The 17,841-nt window shown below is 37.8% G+C and overlaps 1 protein-coding gene across 1 annotated transcript in view; it reads right to left on the bottom strand.

Annotated features, from left to right (window-relative positions):
* Nucleotides 1-17,841, bottom strand: part of nmnat2 (nicotinamide nucleotide adenylyltransferase 2) — a 31,041-nt gene that overhangs the window by 7,989 nt on the left and 5,211 nt on the right. Inside the window, exons 2-9 of the mRNA XM_022677915.2 lie at nucleotides 11,692-11,780; nucleotides 10,662-10,729; nucleotides 9,505-9,583; nucleotides 6,877-7,000; nucleotides 6,688-6,768; nucleotides 5,101-5,145; nucleotides 2,740-2,816; nucleotides 33-134 (exon numbers count right to left, since the gene is read on the bottom strand). Coding sequence (XP_022533636.1) covers nucleotides 33-134; nucleotides 2,740-2,816; nucleotides 5,101-5,145; nucleotides 6,688-6,768; nucleotides 6,877-7,000; nucleotides 9,505-9,583; nucleotides 10,662-10,729; nucleotides 11,692-11,780 — 665 coding nt within the window. The remainder of the gene's footprint in view (nucleotides 1-32; nucleotides 135-2,739; nucleotides 2,817-5,100; nucleotides 5,146-6,687; nucleotides 6,769-6,876; nucleotides 7,001-9,504; nucleotides 9,584-10,661; nucleotides 10,730-11,691; nucleotides 11,781-17,841) is intronic.

The raw sequence follows: 17,841 nt of genomic DNA, 5'->3' as shown, positions 1-17,841 counted from the left end.
CAGGCTCTCGGGATGGCGTAGGCTGGTGTTACCTTGTGCTTGCGAAGCACAGAAGAGTGATTCATTATCCTTTCTGTGTCGGCTCCGTCCCGAGGCACCACCACGATTCCGAAATCCCCCACGATTACCTTCATCTGCAAACACACACACACACAGTACAAATCACTTACAGCACAGACATTCATCTACCTCTATTATCATACAGCCTGTAATATTTCATACTGGGCTGCCCAGAGGGAACAACAGAGCTCGACTGCAACTTCAAAGCAGGAGTAAAACGCTGACATCAGCAATTATTGTACGGAAAGCTTTTATTTTTTAACTTTTTGAAATTCAGCACACTTCAGCTGTGTTGTAAGCATTGCAGAGACTCTTAAATGAACAATGAGGATTATATTTTCAGTAGTAAATGATAAAATGATCAAGATGTGCCTTCAGATATTAAGGAAACATCGAAGTTCAAGCACGGTCATCTTTTTTCAACAGAGCTACAGCCAGCATTTTATTACTAGAACTGGTCCATGAACTTATACACTGAGGCTTTAAAAACAGATTTTTACTAAGCAATGGGGCCCTGTTGTGCATCTTATCATACAGTAAGGAATTTTACTATGTGTATTAGTGGTACTTATTGGTATTCTTTGTGATCCACCTCTTATTTGTGCATTTCTTTTTTAATAGATAGTGTGTATGTGACTGTGAATTATCCAGGAGTGGATTTTTTTATTTGTATTTTTTAATTATTTTTTTTTTTATTGCATTTATTATTATTTTGCTTTGTATTTGTATTTGTATTTTTTTATACTGCCGTGAAAATTGATACAAATAATGCAAAATACTGAAAAAAAGGCTTATGTAAAATTGTATTTGTATTAAATTATATTGTACTATGTAAACTAAATAAATAATAAGTAAAAAAAAAAGAACTGGTCCATGGAGGGGTGGGAGGGGAAGACAACTCTCTCCAAAATTTTTAACCTGGAATGTTGTAGCCATTTCACACTCTTACTCTTTTTTCCTACTTATTGATCCTTTAAATGATGGGTTATCCTGCTTTTTGGAGGCTCTTCAGTAGGGCTGGGTATACATTGTATACATATGTTAATACCACTACGATACTTTGAATTTGATACTGATACATAAACGATACTTGTTTCCAATACCTTTTCTAAATTATAACCAACAAATACAAAAGCAATAACTATTCTTACACAATGCATTAATTTAACAGCCAACATGAGTAATATCATTCTCACCAGAAGAAACTCTATCTTTCTGGATTTTGTTTGAACAAGAACAATGAGCATGTTTGTGGCGATTTATTAAGAATAAAAACAGCAGCATTACTTGAGGTTAACCTCCTAAAAAACTAAACTCTTCACTTTGCAATTTGGGCTAATTGGCACCTGATTAGTGTAAAAATACATGAAAATACATTTCTACATGATGTTGTTTCTGAGAAAAATGATGTCCACATATGAGGACTTTAGTTTTATATTTCGGTACAATGCAATAAAGTTGCAATTATTAATGATTTGTGCCTGAACACAGCAGCAATTTGCAAAATCCAAGCAGTCATCTCTTGTCAACAGAGCTAAAGACAGTATTTTATTACTAAAAGTATAGGTACATCATGAATATCTGTGTGGGTGTGGCCTCTCTTTCCACCTGCTGCTATATTGACTCAGTTAAGCAGACAAACCAAGTCTCCCTGAAGCTGTGGGAGTCTCCCGCATTTCGGTAGTGGCTCCCTGATGCCCGCGAGTCACATATAATCTCCCGGAATTCAGAACGAGTGCCCAAGAGTGCACTGCACACAAACACGCACACAGGCGACAGACTTTTTTCTCTAATCACGTGTGGGAAGGAGAGAGAGAAAACAGAGAGGGTTCTGATTGGCCTGTTCTCTCCAAAATTCTGTGAGACAGCCAATCAGTTTTTAGTGTGGGCGGGCAGTGTTTTTCCCCCCTCCCGGACGGGATTTGTTCAGTGAGTGAGAGAAAGCAGATCATGGCGGAGGCAGGGAAAGCAGAGGCAGGGCCTTCCAAAAAGAAAAAATATAAAACTCATTTCACCTCTGAATACTCTAAATTTCATAAAAAAAAAGTAAAATTAATTAAAATATAAGTAAAGTTTCGTTATCCTTTGGTGTGTGTGCAAGTTTTTTTTGTTTCGTTTTTTTTTTTGGGGGGTGGGGGGGGATAACCTCCCTGAAATCAACTTTTGCAACTTGGATTTTTAAAGTCCAAAATGAGTAACAGTAAATGTGACTAATGGCCAATGAGATCTAGATCAGGCTGCCGATTTGTTATGTTATTCGTTAAACTAGAGGCACTGTCATCTCTTGTCAACAGAGCTGAGGCTAGCATTTCATTACTAGAACTGTGCGGTACAGCATGGATATCTTTGTGGGTGTGGCCTCTGTCTCCACCTGCTGCTCATTCTTCAACACTAACTCCACCCCCGAGGGTTCAGGTTTAAAAAACACAAAATTAGTGCTGTTGGGAGAGGGAGAGACAGCGCAATTGAGTGAGAGAGAGAGAGTTTGTGTGCGTTAGGGCACCTTGTTGTTTCATGTAAAGTATCAAATTTTTGTCAATTTTATCTTTTAGTACACTGTAGTACTGAGACATTTCGCTCGGTACCTTTTGGTATCGAATTTTATTACATTTACATTTATTACATTCAGTTTCTGAATGTGTGTGTTTATATCTATTTGTGTTAGTTAAACACACTTACGTCGCTCTCCTTCCACAATCCGGGGATACAGAAGGACTCCAGCAGATCACTGCCACACAGCAGCAGGATACGCAGCTCTGCACAGGATAACACAATTACACACCGCACTTACATGAATAATCAGTAATCAAAGTTCTTAATCCAACAAAACAAAGAATACAAAATATCTGACCTACTTAAAAGACTTTTGACTGTAGATGTACATTGTGTATGTACAGGGGTTGGACAATGAAACTGAAACACCTGGTTTTAGACCACAATAATTTATTGTGGTGACGGACAGTTCTGGTGGAAACAGGAGAGTTGAGGTGCACATTGAATTCTGCCGTGATTTGATCATCCGTGGTTTTATGTTTTTTGGATACAATCCGGGTTAGCACCCGAACATCCCTTTCAGACAGCTTCCTCTTACAGCGTCCACAGTTAATCCTGTTGGATGTGGTTGGTCCTTCTTGGTGGTATGCTGACATTACCCTGGATACTGTGGCTCTTGATACAACACAAAGACTTGCTGTCTTGGTCACAGATGCGGCAGCAAGACGTGCACCAACAATTTGTCCTCTTTTGAACTCTGGTATGTCACCTATAATGTTGTGTGCATTGCAATATTTTCGGCAGAACTGTGCTCTTACCCTGCTAATTGAACCAACCTTCACACTCTGCTCTTACTGGTGCAATAATGTGCAATTAATGAAGATTGGCCACCAGGCTGCTCCAATTTAGCCATGAAACCTCCCACACTAAAATGACAGGTGTTTCAGTTTCATTGTCCAACCCCTGTAAATGTATATGTTTATTTTGTTTTTTGCATTTTTGACACTCTTAGATGTTTCAGATCATCAAACAAGTTTAAATATTATTCAAAGACAACACAAGTAAACGCAAAATACGTTATACTTCAGGATCTTTTGGTAGACAGCGGAATTCATGGTTCCTTTTATCACATCAAGTCTTCCAGGCCCTGAAGCAGCAAAACATCCACAGACCATGACACTACCACCACCATGTTTTACTGTAGCTTTTCTGAAATAGGGGTGTTACTTTTATGCCAGATGTAATGAGACACACACTTTCCAAAATGGTCAAATTTGGCCCGTGAGTTCACAGAATATTTTCCCAAAAGTCTTGGGGATCATTAAGATGTTTTCTGGCAAAATTGAGACGAGCTTCAATGTTCTTTTTGCTGGGTAGTGGTTTTCATCTTGGCACTTTGCCATGCAGCTCATTTTTGCCCAGTCTTTTTTTTTATAGAGTCATGAGGTAGCTGAGATCTGCAGTTCTTTTGATGTTGTTCTGGGGTAATTTGTGACCTCTTAGATGAGTCATCGCTGCACTTTTGGGGTAATTTTGATCAGCCGGACACTCCTGGGAAGGTTCACCACTGTTCCATGTCTTCGCCATTTGTGGATAATCTCTTACTGAAGTTCTCTGAAGTCTCAAAACTTTAGAAATGGTTTTGTAACCTTTTCCAGACTGATAGATCTCATTTGTTCCTGAATTACTTCAGATATTGGCATGATGTCTGGCTTTTGAGTATCTTTTGGTCTACTTCACTTTGTCAAGTAGGTCCTATTTAAGTGATTTCTTGATTCAGAGTTTTGAAACTGAAATGATGTAGCCTTCTCACATTCTCACTTTCATTTTCTACTGCTTACTCCTTTAAATGATTGGTTATCCTGCTTTCTGGAGGCTCTTCAGTAGGGCTGGGTATCGTTTAAAAAAAATGTTCAATACCAGTACGATACTTTGAATTCGATACCGATACCCAAACAATTTTTTTTTAAATAAATTGTAACCAAAAAAGAATTATTCTCCCTCTATGTATTTATTTAACTGCATACAGGATCTTGATTTCTTGATTGAGAACAGGTGTGACAGTGGTCAGGCCTGGGTGTGGCTAGAGAAATTTAACTTAGGTGTGATAAACCACAATTAAGTTATGTTTTAACTGGGGGGCAAATATGTAGGTTTGGATTTTTTTTTCTCCTCCCTTAATAATGAAAACCTTCATTTAAAAACAGCATTTTGTGTTTACTTGTGTTGTCTTTGACTAATATTTAAATGTGTTTTTTGATGATCTTAACCATGTAAGAGTGATAAACATGCAATAAAATAAGAAATCAACGGGGCAAACACTTTTTTTTCACATCACTGTATAGAATAATGATGTATTTCCTAAAAATCCTGCAATATAGGTGTCAAATGACAAAAGAAACCTTCAGTCTGTAGCTTTTTCAATAGCATGCCTAAAGGGCAGTGAGCATGTGCTTGTGTATAATCTCAGTATGCCTCCTGATGACTCAATATGGCATCATGTGTTGATGTGGAAAGGACAGAGCTGAGCAAATCAAATCCACTCACCGATTTCCTCGTAGCGCATTGCAGTGCCTAGGTTAGCGTTCTCATCTGTAGGAACACAAGAGGACTGTGTTACAGAGACGACGTACTCACTGGAAAGCACCCGGTCATGTAAAATGTATTGACTTCCTTCAACACGCTCCTGAATAATGCAGAACCGTGATGAGCGGCATCACTTTCTCTTTCTTCAGCAGCAGCTGAAGGAGCTCATCGCTATTCTGGCAGCATCTTTTATGTGGCTAATGCTCTGACACTGAATCTGAATGTGAAATCTGACGCCAGCATCAGCACTGAGTGAGATCTGATTCTTGGGTTTGTGTCAAAGTCAAAAACACAAAACAAACAAAGCACTGAAAGAAAGTCCTGTGTTCTCTTTAAAGCACCAATATGTAACTAATTTTCAGTGGTAAATGAGAAAATGATCAGGATGTATCATCAGATATTAAGGAAACATGTTGAGTGAAAGCACTGGCAGCTCTTGTAAGCAGGGCTTCAGCAGTACGCTCCTAATTTAAGTGTAACTTCGTCCCGGAGTTTGTGTCAGTTTTGTTCTCTGACTCCTCCTGCTGCTCGTTCCCCAACACCTACCCCACCCCCGAGGTTGCCAGTGCCCACACCACACTACCAGCGTTGCCAACTTAGCGACTTTTTCGCTATATTTAGCGACTTTTCAGACAATCTAGCGACTTTTTTTGTAAAAAAAAAAAAAGCGACTAGCGACAAATCTAGCGAGTTTTTGTGGTGTTATTGGAGACTTTTGGCGACTCTGAGATAAACACACGCTCTTCAGTTACTGTCCTCCGCGCTGCAGCGGGCGCTGCCGTGAGCCCCGCCCACATCACTCACAGTGCAGTCTGACTGTCAGAGCACACACACACCGCTCCACCAACACAATGCTAATGAATCGCGCGTGCCCACAGCCGCCGCTAACGGACCCCGCTCTGTATTTACAGAGCAGAAGTATAAATATTAATGTGTCTTCAGTGTGACACGAACAAAAATCCCTTAATTTAACTCACACAGTCTCAGTCATTCACTCACCTCATTCACCACATAGCCTGTCACTCACCTCCTCCACAGTGTCTCCCTCTTTATAAAAAGCTAAATATCTATTGAACCATTGAACAATTTGTCTATGATAGGTTTAAAAATAAAGAAAACGTAAGAAACCGTAAAAAATAAAACTAAAATAAAATAAACTAAAAACACAGCATGCAGTTAATTGTTTACCTATAGATTAATAAATAGGGGCCTAAAATGCAAGAAACACTGTGTTTTTTTATTTGCTTTTTTTTTACTGACCAGATTTGTATTGACAGCTGATTAACTGTAGCATTAGCTCATTAGCTCATTTAACTCCAAGTTAATTGGCTGTTGTTTTTCCCTGACATCTAGAAATAAACTGGATATTATAATATTCTAACAATCTTAAAAGATTTCCAGATATTTCATCCAGATACTTATGGTTTATGAAACTTCAACAGCAGCTGACATCTTCAAAAACCAAACAAAAAAGTAATGCTTTAATATGACAGCAGAAATATGTCTCACTATATGTTTATACTCTTCATACTGGCTACTGATACATACCGACAAACGTGAAGCGCTCCACATGCGGGCGAACACAGCAGATTTTTCCCAGACTCTCGCTCAACTTCCCCCATACTTTAACTAGATACAAAAACACAGAGAAAAAACAAAGCCGTACATCCCATAATAATCAGACATCCGCATTCCACACTTCTGATGATGTGGGAAAGTGTTCAGAAAGGTGCTCACTGGCTGTGGGCTTGTTGGCTGTGTTGTTGTTCTGATAGATTGGAGAATTGGTGTTCTGAGGCTGGCCAATCACAGGAGTCGTGGACGGAGAGCTCACGTTGGATAGGATGCAGCCTGTCACTCTCTGGTAGAAAAGAGCACAGCATTATCATTAGTCTGAAACAGAACTTGAAAGAAAATTATGCACGATTCAAAACATTCTTCTTGACATTCTTTCATAAAGGCCAGATTTGTGCAGTGCACGACTAATAGTTAGTCCTGTGGACAGATTCCCCCCCTCAGCTGTGGATCTCTGCATTTCATTCAGAGTCACCATGGGCCTCTTGGCTGCTTCTCTGATCAGTGCTCTCCTTGTTTGGCCTGTAAGTTTAGGTGGACGGTCTTGTCTTGGTAGCTTTATCGTTTCCGGATAATGGACTGAACAGTGCTGTGTGAGATGTTCAAGGTTTTTTTATAGCCTAATCCTGCTTTAAACTTCTCCACAACCTTATTCCTGACCTGTCTGGTGTGTTCGTTGGATCTTATGATGCTGTTTACTCCCCAATAATCTCCTTACCAACCTCTGAGGCTGTCATGGAGTAGCTGTATTTGTACTGAGATTAGATTACACACAGGTGGACTCTTTTTAGTCATAAGCAGTCATCAGACAATATCTGAAGGGGACTGAATAATTTAGCACACCACACGTTTCAGTTTTTTATTAGTTTTCAATCATGCATAATTTTCTTTCCACTTCACAATTATGTAGCACTTTGTGTTGGTCCTTCACATTAAATTCCAATAAAATAAATTTATGTTTGTGGTTGTAATGTGACAAAATATGGAAAAGTTCAAGGGGTATGAATACTTTTGCAAGAAACTGTATAAAAAAGGAAAAAGAAAAAGAAAAAAAACATTTATATAGTTTTAAAAAAGGATTTAGAGAGGGATTTAATAAATATATATATTTACAAAGCCTGTGTCTGTAGATAAGCAGTGCTGAAACAGGTTGTGTTACTGTTCTCTCTACTGCAGCATTTACACACTTACACACGGCACATTCACACTTTCATAATAAAAACTAGAAGGAAACCAGCAAAACAACAGTAATCGGCCCTTTAATCAGACGCATAAATGTTTTTTAAAAGGTAAATAAGAGCGTTTTTTTCTGGGATTAAAAGCGTGAATTCAGCTGTATCTGGAAATATCTGCGCCGCAAAACTGTGCTGGACTGAGGTGCACAGCTTTCCACACATGCGCTTACAAGCACTTGCCCAACCATGTGGATGGAGGCCATGCGGTTACTTGATCCCCCCTGCCCTCTTACTTCTCAGGCAGCAGCAGCCTGTCACTCACACAGACACAGAGACAGCACTGTGTATCTACTTCTTGTGTCAAGAATCAAAACATTGCAACAACATGACGTGTTTGATTTAATTGCCTTAAGTGAAATCGCACGTTCTGCGATGTGACTATTGCGCATGCGCACATCATGATGACAATGCTTAAACAATATATTGTGCAGCCCTACTGCTGGTGTATCTTCATAGCATGAAGATTTAAGAGCCAAGATCAAAGCTCACTTGGCTCTTAAAGGCAACAACAACTGGCACACTGATACACGCTACACCCAAAACACTCCTATGATTAATTAAAAGAATTAGTTGCACGTTTCGAGCTGTGCAAGGCATATTTTTTGTGCCCTGATGATACCAAAGACACACCGATATGCCTTAAATCAAGCTGCATGGTGCACAATTGACTTCTCACCTATAGATCAATCAAAAAGGGCTCTAGGTATTTTTTTAAATAAATTACAGATGAAGCCAGAGAGCTGTGAGTACTGTTTCCTACACCTTCAAAAAACTCTTGAGAAACTTGAGAAAACTGCTACAGGAAGAGTTCTGGCTGACCCACGTGGCAACAGCTTGAGCCTTTAGCTCAGATTAAACACTGGATTAAGTCTCAGTTTCAACAGTGAAGAGAAAAATTAGAGGCCTGACAGGTAAAGTGCATTAATAAAGTCATTGCTAAGATGAGAAAATAAAAAAGCAGCTAGTCTGGGCCATACTGCAATGCTCCTGCACTACTAAACAATAGGGCAGGGTTCGGCTTTGCGTGATTTTAGTTTTTGCCCGTTCTCATTTTTCTGCCTGTTCTTGGGCTTCCTATCTCCTTATAAGGGTGTTTTTTCCCAGTCGTGTCCCAGTTGACCACCTGGAGCAGCGGTAGAGTTTTGGACCATGATCCTGACGACACGAGTTCAATCCAGTGCGAGTAGTTGGGTGACTAGCTGGGTTTACCTGCTTTGAGATCAACTGTTCTGCAATTGGGTTCAACAACCCTCTGGGCTGGAGAGCTACTAGTCCACTCCATCCCATTACACTTCATTTTCCAAAACAGAATTTCTTTTGTGGCCCGCCACGTAATGGCTTGGAAAATATCTGGCCCACAGCCAAACTTAATTGTCGACCCCTGCAATAGGGTGTTCTAACCATTAGGAACCTCTACAACTCCATGCTGAGATGTCTGTTATGTTGCATCCTTACACATGCATTACACACTATTTCTGTATGTGTTGCTAAATAAATATCAATATTTCACCAAGTCTTTTCCTTAAATATTTAAAAATAATGAAATAAAACAGACCTTCATGAGATCTCTGTGGTGTTCCAGCACACTGCAGGTAGTCTGCCAGGTGTCCTGATAACATTCCCAAGGGTCCACCCTGCATAAGCAAATACAACATCAACATGATTACGTTCACAAAGTGTACCAACAGATTTACTGAGACATTAAGAGCAAATAGTATCTTAGTTACATAATTTCCCATTTATAAAGGATTAAAGCATCACCCTATGGATGTGACTGTGCCCATCAGATAAAAAAAAAACAGATACAGACTGAGGACCAACACAATTTTGCTGATGTCATGATTTAAAACATGCAGTTTATACTTTTCTTTAACCTTCTTTTTTGACCTTGACTTTTGACTCGTTTTTGGCTATAGGGGGAAGTCATTACATTATATCATTTAGTCTGGTCATTATCACAGAAAACTAGGCCTGTCACATTAACAATTTTTGTGTATGATATATTTAATGACATTTAACCATAGTTTGGGAAATGTATACTTTTTTCTTCACCTACTGCAGTCCAAACTGTGTGTATATCAAGTTCCAGTTATTAAAACATTAGTCATTGCATGACTGGATAAAACATACAAATAAACACAACAGACGACATCACGATTATCAAATATTATTAAGGTAATGTCCATTTATTGTACAATAAGTTAATAATGTAATTATTGTGACAGGCCTACATATAACAAATATTTTTTATCATGAAAGTATTTGATTTATTAATTGCTATTGGCATGTAAAAGTATTGTAAGGGGTCTCTGAGTGGTCCAGCGGTGTAAAGCATTGCCACTATGATCGGGAGATCACTGGTTCGAATTCCACTCATGCAGCTTGCCATCAGGTACCAGAGCCCTGAGAGAGGACAGAGCCCTTGCTCTCTCTCTGGGTGGGTAGATGGCGCTCTCTTCCCTCATCACTCTAAAGGGTGATGTTGATCAGCACAAGGCTGCGTCTGTAGGCTGATGTATCAGAACAGAGTTGCTGCACTTTCCTCCGAAGGCAGCGTGATGCTACTCATGCATGTGCTAGTCTTTACTCTCCTTGTGTTGTGGCATCACTAGTGATAGGGGATCTACAGCAGAGTAGCAGCTGAATATATGAGACAATAGGCCTAGCTTAAATGGGGAGAAAAATGGTCTGTTCTGGCTGAGCCAAAGTTACCTAATCCAATCAGACGACTGCACTGCCAACTGACACATGGTGAGGCGGTGTCTGCTGGGGACAAGACCCTAAAAAAACACAGATGAAACACATGGGCTTTTTTTTTTGCTGAATTCAAACAATAATCAATGTGCAAAATACAGTGGCGGAAAAAGTATTTGCCCCCCTACAGATTTCTTTTATTTGCTCTTTTATGTCATACTGGTATTTTTCAGATTATCAAAAAAAATCATTTAAAACATGTTTTTTTATGATCACTGGGGTTATATTTGTCTGATATTGAAGTTTGTTGGATAATCTGAAAAACAAAAGAAAAACTGTAAGGGTGCAAATACGTTTTTATGCCACTGTAGTCTATGTGTTCATTAAATGGTACAATTAGTCATTTCCAATGCATAACTTCTGAAATGTGTTCTATCTGAATAAAAAATGGGTCTATGAGATGTACATTCTTTTTCTGTTTATATTTGTTTGGAATTGGGATTGTACATTTTTATGGTATGATACTCATAGCAACTACTGATTAAAAAATAATAAGTACATTTCTTGTAAACAGTATAATTCAGCACATTGTTCAAATGTGGGAATTTTATCACCTTTCCAAAAATGTATAAGAACACAGAAAGCATAATTTTACTACAGCTCATTGCTTTTACAATTTGACAGAAACTGATTTTTCTAAAACATTTATTATTCATGTTTTTGTTAGTGGGAGAGAGGGAGAAACTAGGCCAAGCGTTTCATTAATTCCAGAGGAAACCCAGGAGATCTGCCTCATTATTAAGACTAGTTTGCATACACCAGATTAAACAGCTTTAGTCAGTCCCAGCTAATAAACAATTACGGTTACAGCTGTGCTCACACATCTTATGCCCAGGGATATGAGAGAAGACTGCAAAATAATTCAGAAATTAAGATTCACCCACATTTATTATAGTATATTTAATCCAACGATCAGTTTCAAGTGTTATATTTCAGCCTGGCTCTCTGCAGAAATAGTGTAGACACAGTGGGGAAAAGAAAGACGTACCGGTTTCCCATAGGAGTCATGTACAGGTGAGATGATCCCACCAATCACAATGAATTTCCCTGTCTTGTGAAGATACTCTCTGGCTTTTTCTGTGGAAATGAAAACAGATGCATTATGTTCACAGATAAGATAAGTCAGACTAAAAGAGTGTACAGAGACAAATAGAAAAATAAAAAAAACTGGAGATATTTAAGGTTTGAGAGTACTGGACCTAAAAGGATATTATTACTGTTACACAATGGAAAAGTATGAAATGTTACTGCAGAATTTTGAGAGACAGCTATCATACCGTGATAATCTTGTATAACAGTAATATTTCCAGACATTACCTGAATAATATTGCACGATTTTGTCATATTACCCATGCCCACCTTAATTTTAACTTAGTTTACCAAAACAAAATAGTCACTTATAGGATTCCATTTTCACCTGGTTTACAATTTCTAAAAACAATCTCAAAAGTATTTTTATCTGATCAATAGTTTCCTGGCAAGGTGTTCCCTATTCTCATTAACCCTTCTGAATCAGCGATTCTGCGAGCGGGATAAACTGAACTTCTGAAAAAACACTTTTATAACTCATACATAAACACACCCCATTAAATATATGTAGTATACAGTACCAGTCAAAAGTTTAAACAGCTTAAATTCAGTGTTTTTTTATTATTTTAAAATGTCCTACATTGTAGATCATTACTAAAGTCATTCAAAAAACTAAAAATTCAAACATTGACACAATGTACGTTGCAGCAACATTACTAGAACATTTAAAAATGTTAGATATAAATGTTCTAAGAACATCTAGACACCTTGACAAAAATGTTCTACTAACTAAAAACTGTCAGCTGGGGAAGAACCAATCATGTCCAATATCTTTTTCATCTTTCAGTTTCTTCTATAACTGTTGCAGAATCTGGTATTCTCTGAAATGTGCTCTCATTCCTTTAGTTCTCTTGAATGTTCTGTGAGAATCCCACACGGACTGGAACATCAGAGATAAATAAATAAATCTGAATTCACAATAGAGACGTGTGTGATATTGTGCTCTGCCTCTGTGAAGCAGCTGTGAGTTTCTGTTATGTGGTATCATTCTGAGAGGCAGAAAGAAACAGAGGGAGGGGTGGAGCAGCTATAAGAAACAGGATCTCCTCTAGAGAAAAGGAAGATGTGTTTATTAAGAGATCAGATGATCCGAGAGAGACATCCTGTAAAAATGCCACTTCAGAGGCAGAATGAGGAGATGGTACAGAAGAGCAATGCACAAAAAAACACTCCAAAATGTTCTATATCATTAACTCACTGTGCTAAAAATACAGCATGTTATGTAGGCCTATTTCTAGAGATGATCATAGATGATCATATCATATCATACATAATACTTTTGCAAAATTATAATGACACAATAAAAAAAAAACTCCATATCTGGTAAATGGCATATTCTTAAAAGAAGTCTATTTGTATTTGTTGAGTTATTTACTGTATTTACTGTATTCATTTTGTTTGTAGTTTATATGTTTGCACTAAATGTGCTGCACTTTACTTTAGTTATCGCATTTTTCACAATATAAAGTGCACTTAAAACTCCTGTAATTTTCCCAAAAATTGTCAGCGTGCCTTAAAATCCAGTGCCACTGATGTATGAAATTTGAGTTTCAATTTAGTTCTCCAGCCCCGAAACTGCTGTGTTATCATTAGCCGCTAAGCGCGCTAAGCGCTAGCTCTTCCGCTGATCAGAGGTTTTATTGACCTGTAGCCTGCTGCTAACCGTGGCTAGCACTGTTGGAGCAGCATTAGCTTTAGCCACTAATCACCCTAAGCGCTAGCTCTTTCGCCATTTAGAGGCGAATATATTGAACTGTAGCCTGCAGCTAACCCTGGCTAGCACTGCTGGAGCAGCATTAGCATTTGCCATGCTAGCTGCTAGCTCTTTTGCCGTTCAGAGGCGAGTATTATAAAAGTGTATTCTGCGTTTTTACCATGTTAAAACAAGCAACGTTAGCTGGCTAATATTGCCCTGGCTTACCTGGCTTATCAGGTGGAATTTACTAGTGCTAACCATGAATAGTGCTAGCAGTTAGCCTCTAATGCTAATCCTGCTGCACCCAGCCTTAGTGGAAATCGGAGCGCTTTACTCACCCAAATTCTTTACTCACCAAATTCTGTAAACTGTTTTTACTTCTGTAAAAACAGTTTACAGAAGAAAAAACTGTGTAGATTAACATCCAGCGCTCATTTGACTTTAAAGGAAATTGACTTTTTTTAGAATTAGAGTTTTGTTTACTTAGCTTAGCTTTACTTTGCCTAGTTACCCCCCCCCCACACACAACCACCACCCCCACCCAGTGGTGAGACCTGCTGAATTAGAAGGAAAACATGGCGACACTCCCATTTCTTACTAGTGTCACTTAATGCACCTTATAATCCATTGTGCCTTTTGTATGAAAATAGACCAGAAAATTGACATTCATTGATAGTGTGTCTTATAATCCATAAAATAAGGTAGATTTATGACAATTCAGAAGAGTGACCCGCCCTGTAAACGTAGCTAACTCATTCAGTGGTCTGATGTGAAATGATCTATTCTGAAGAGTCAGAAATGTTTACAGTTTTGCTAGAATCAGAAAATACAGAATACGGCTGTTAAACAATCAGATTACAAATATGCTAATGGACATACTAGGATTTGATGTCCCCAGCTGGGTGAGTATCCCATGCTGTGCATATTAAATAAGATTCTGTATGCCAGACTCCTTATGCAATGGTTGCCAATGGTTGGTCAAGAACAAACAAACAAACAAACAAAACCAATACAATTATGTCCTAATCAAATACCAGATGACAGATTTGGACCTCACTGCACGCCAAAAGTTCTTTTGACCTTTTTCTTAGCCCTATTCCAGATTCTCTGGATCTTTTTCTTAAAGATCCAGAGGCTAGTTTACAATGTTTCAAACTTTATGGTTAGAAAATCTTAGGAACAGTTCATTATTCATAAATATGTTTACTGAGCATCTGAAAACAGTGTTTTAAGAATATTTGTGAAACTATCATGAGATTTCATTAAGTTGGCCATCACTAAAGTGTGAAATCTGCCAGGCTGCCATTCTGTCACTGTAAAACATCAACAACATCTTTCCATCAGAATCAATAAACAGTAACAGTATCAGGAAACTGCTGAAAGGTGTCCAATAAAAAAAGCATCTACTAAAATAAAGCAACCTACACCAAATAAAGCAATTGCCACTATTTTATACTACCCCTATTTGGCAGGAAAATGGTAAATCTGGCAATCGCATGGGGGGAAATAAAACATGTGCATGAGGAAAAAAGCACTGTGTCTCTGGTTGCATTGTTGACCCTACAGTTCTACAGTTATTTGTTTTAATATTGGTTAATTTTGTTGTCTTTTAGAAAAGCTTAAAGAAACAATCAGTGATAATAATGCGAGCAAGAGCATAAAATGGCAACACGAGTCTCTTTTCTAATCCCAAACCTAAATTTGCAGAGGTTGCCAGATTAACACAGTGATGATGAGTCTTACTCTGTAGCTGAACAGTATGTGTATATATATGTTTCAGAGTGCAAAACACCTGTCTTTACTACCCTGGTGGTGGTGGTAAATTAGAGTACCTAGCTATGGTTAGCAACCTTACTGAAGGTCAGTGATTACCTGTTTAGCAGAAAATACATAAAGGTTTGTGCTCACTGATTATAGCTTGAATCATTATTGCATGACTATAGCTGAAAGATAGGAGCTGTACATGGCTAAGATACTAATGAGCTAACTGAGCTAACTTAGCCTTAGCATTTGTTTGTTTGCCAACAGACTTTCTGCCTTTCTTTGTCTCAATTTTACTCTCATGTGATGTGAGTAGCACTGCTGAGGTATACTTATGACTGAACTGCTGATAATTAATGATAAGAATAGCACTGCTGAGGCAAATGTATTAAAACGTGATAGTATTCCGTATATTTCAGTTTGTTCAGTTTTGGTACGTAATCTGGTATAATAATCCTGTTAATATCGGACCATTAATGATATTGCATTGGATCGGTCACGTCTCTAAAATTATGTAGTTAGGGGTGAAACGATTACTCGAGTAAATCGAGTTACTCGATTAAAAAAAATGATTGATTAACTCGATTAATGTTACAGTTAGCTGAAATAAAGTTACTTTGGCTGGAAACTATATGTATGATTTCTTCATCTACAAGTGTATTTGGCCAATGAGACAAAAAGTTAAATTCCGACTATGTGTGTGCTTGATGTAGGGAAGTGTTTGTCTCTTATTTATTGGATAAAATATTATTGGATAGAATATTAATTACCGCTAGTGCCTAATGTGCCCCAATGCAGTATGTGTCAATCTTAGAGTTTATAAATGCACGGCCATGAATTTACTGTAATATTAGTCTTAGTGATGTAATTAGACCCAAGTAGTCCAACATTTTAATAAACAAAAAGCAGCATATTTAATACTTCTGTTTTCACAATTATTCCACAGGTCCTGGTATATTTCGGAGAACCGGATTGGTAGTAAAAGAATGCAGCACGTTTATCCAAACACTGGGAGAACTGGCAATGTCTCTGCTGTTTAGAAGCGAAGATGCACAACACAAAAACCAATGTTTATACCTTTTTTATTGATTAATACCCTATATTTGATACTTAAAAGAAATCCAAATTTGAAAGTAATGTAATAAAATGTATTTTTTACTTGTGGTATTTATTTATTTATTGTTTTATTTGGAAATGTATGTTGTGAATTAAAAAAATACAACTTATCTCAACAAGGAAATCAATTGGTCATTCATTATTTATTGAAATGTCTTGTTTTCTCTTGTGTCTATTTAATTGCTTCTTAACCAAGCAAAAATGTTTTATCTGATTACTCGATTAATCGAATCGATTTTTCATTAGAGTATTCGATTACAAAAATAAACGATAGCTGCAGCCATAGATGTAGTTAAAACAAATTCATTCAAATTATTTTAATCTCTGATCATTCTGATCACATTTGATTGCTTCAGCCTGATTAACAATCTGTACACATTGCTAAATTCTGCAAATCAGCCTGAAACCTGCTCCACCTCTAAAACAGTATCAGATACAGAGAGGAAAAATAGGTCAGAGAGAGGCAGAAGAGATTTCCTCTTTATAAAATCACAGGCAGGTGGAGGCTGAGGAGAGCGCTCGAGTCCCATTGATCTGCCGCTTCTGACGTTCCATCTGCACCTCCGTTCCTCATGTTTGAAACATTAAGATAAAGGACAGAAAGTAACGCTTCCAGCTCAGCTTCCTCACTAACACAGCACCAGAAAAAGCCCCTGTTCCTCCCGGCACTGACGGCACTGAAGTCGTGAATGGAACTGTAATGCGAGAACATCGCTTCAGATTGCTGGGAAGCCGCGGTCAGCTCAGACTGAGAGGAACTCAAACTTATAGCTTTGCTAATATTGATTTTATACACAGTGTTTTGCCTATAACCTCTATTTTTAAGTACAGAGAGCAGCATACATTTGGACACACCAATTTTGTCTATTTATTTATTTTATTATTATTTATGAAATGCTATTTTTATGATGCAACCTGGTGAAGCCAAAGGCAAATTTCCAGAAATGGACAATAACGTTTTTTTTCTATTTCATTTTATTCTATTTTGTTACTGTGAATAGTTTAGTAAGCAAAAGATGAAAATAAAATTAAAAGATTTCTTTAACATATTGAGCAAGAGTTTGTATTATCATCATTCACATTCTATTCAAAAGAAAAGGACAAACATTTGTAAGTAGGCCTTTCACAATAATTACTTAATTACTTAATAATTACTATCAATTTATCATACAAAATATGGACACATTTTACTTCTCAAGGAGAACTGGTTAACATAAATGAGCCTGTATTTTGACTGGATATACAGTGGCGTGAAAAGATATTTGCCCTCCTACAGATATAATATCAGACAAAGATAACCTGAGTAAATATAAAAGGCACTTTTCAAGTGATGATTTCATTAATTAACGGGAAAAAAAAAACTTTCCAAACCAATCTAGCCCTGTGGGGAAAAGTGTTTGCCCCCTAAAACTAATACCTTGGTTGTGCCACTCTTGCCAGGAACAACTGCAATCCACCTTTACTATGGTCCATGTT

The sequence above is a fragment of the Astyanax mexicanus genome, chromosome 8, assembly GCF_023375975.1.
Source record: "Astyanax mexicanus isolate ESR-SI-001 chromosome 8, AstMex3_surface, whole genome shotgun sequence".
Taxonomy (NCBI): domain Eukaryota; kingdom Metazoa; phylum Chordata; class Actinopteri; order Characiformes; family Acestrorhamphidae; genus Astyanax; species Astyanax mexicanus.
The sequence above is the reverse complement of the archived record's forward strand: the minus strand, read 5'-3'. Positions and strand labels throughout refer to the sequence as shown.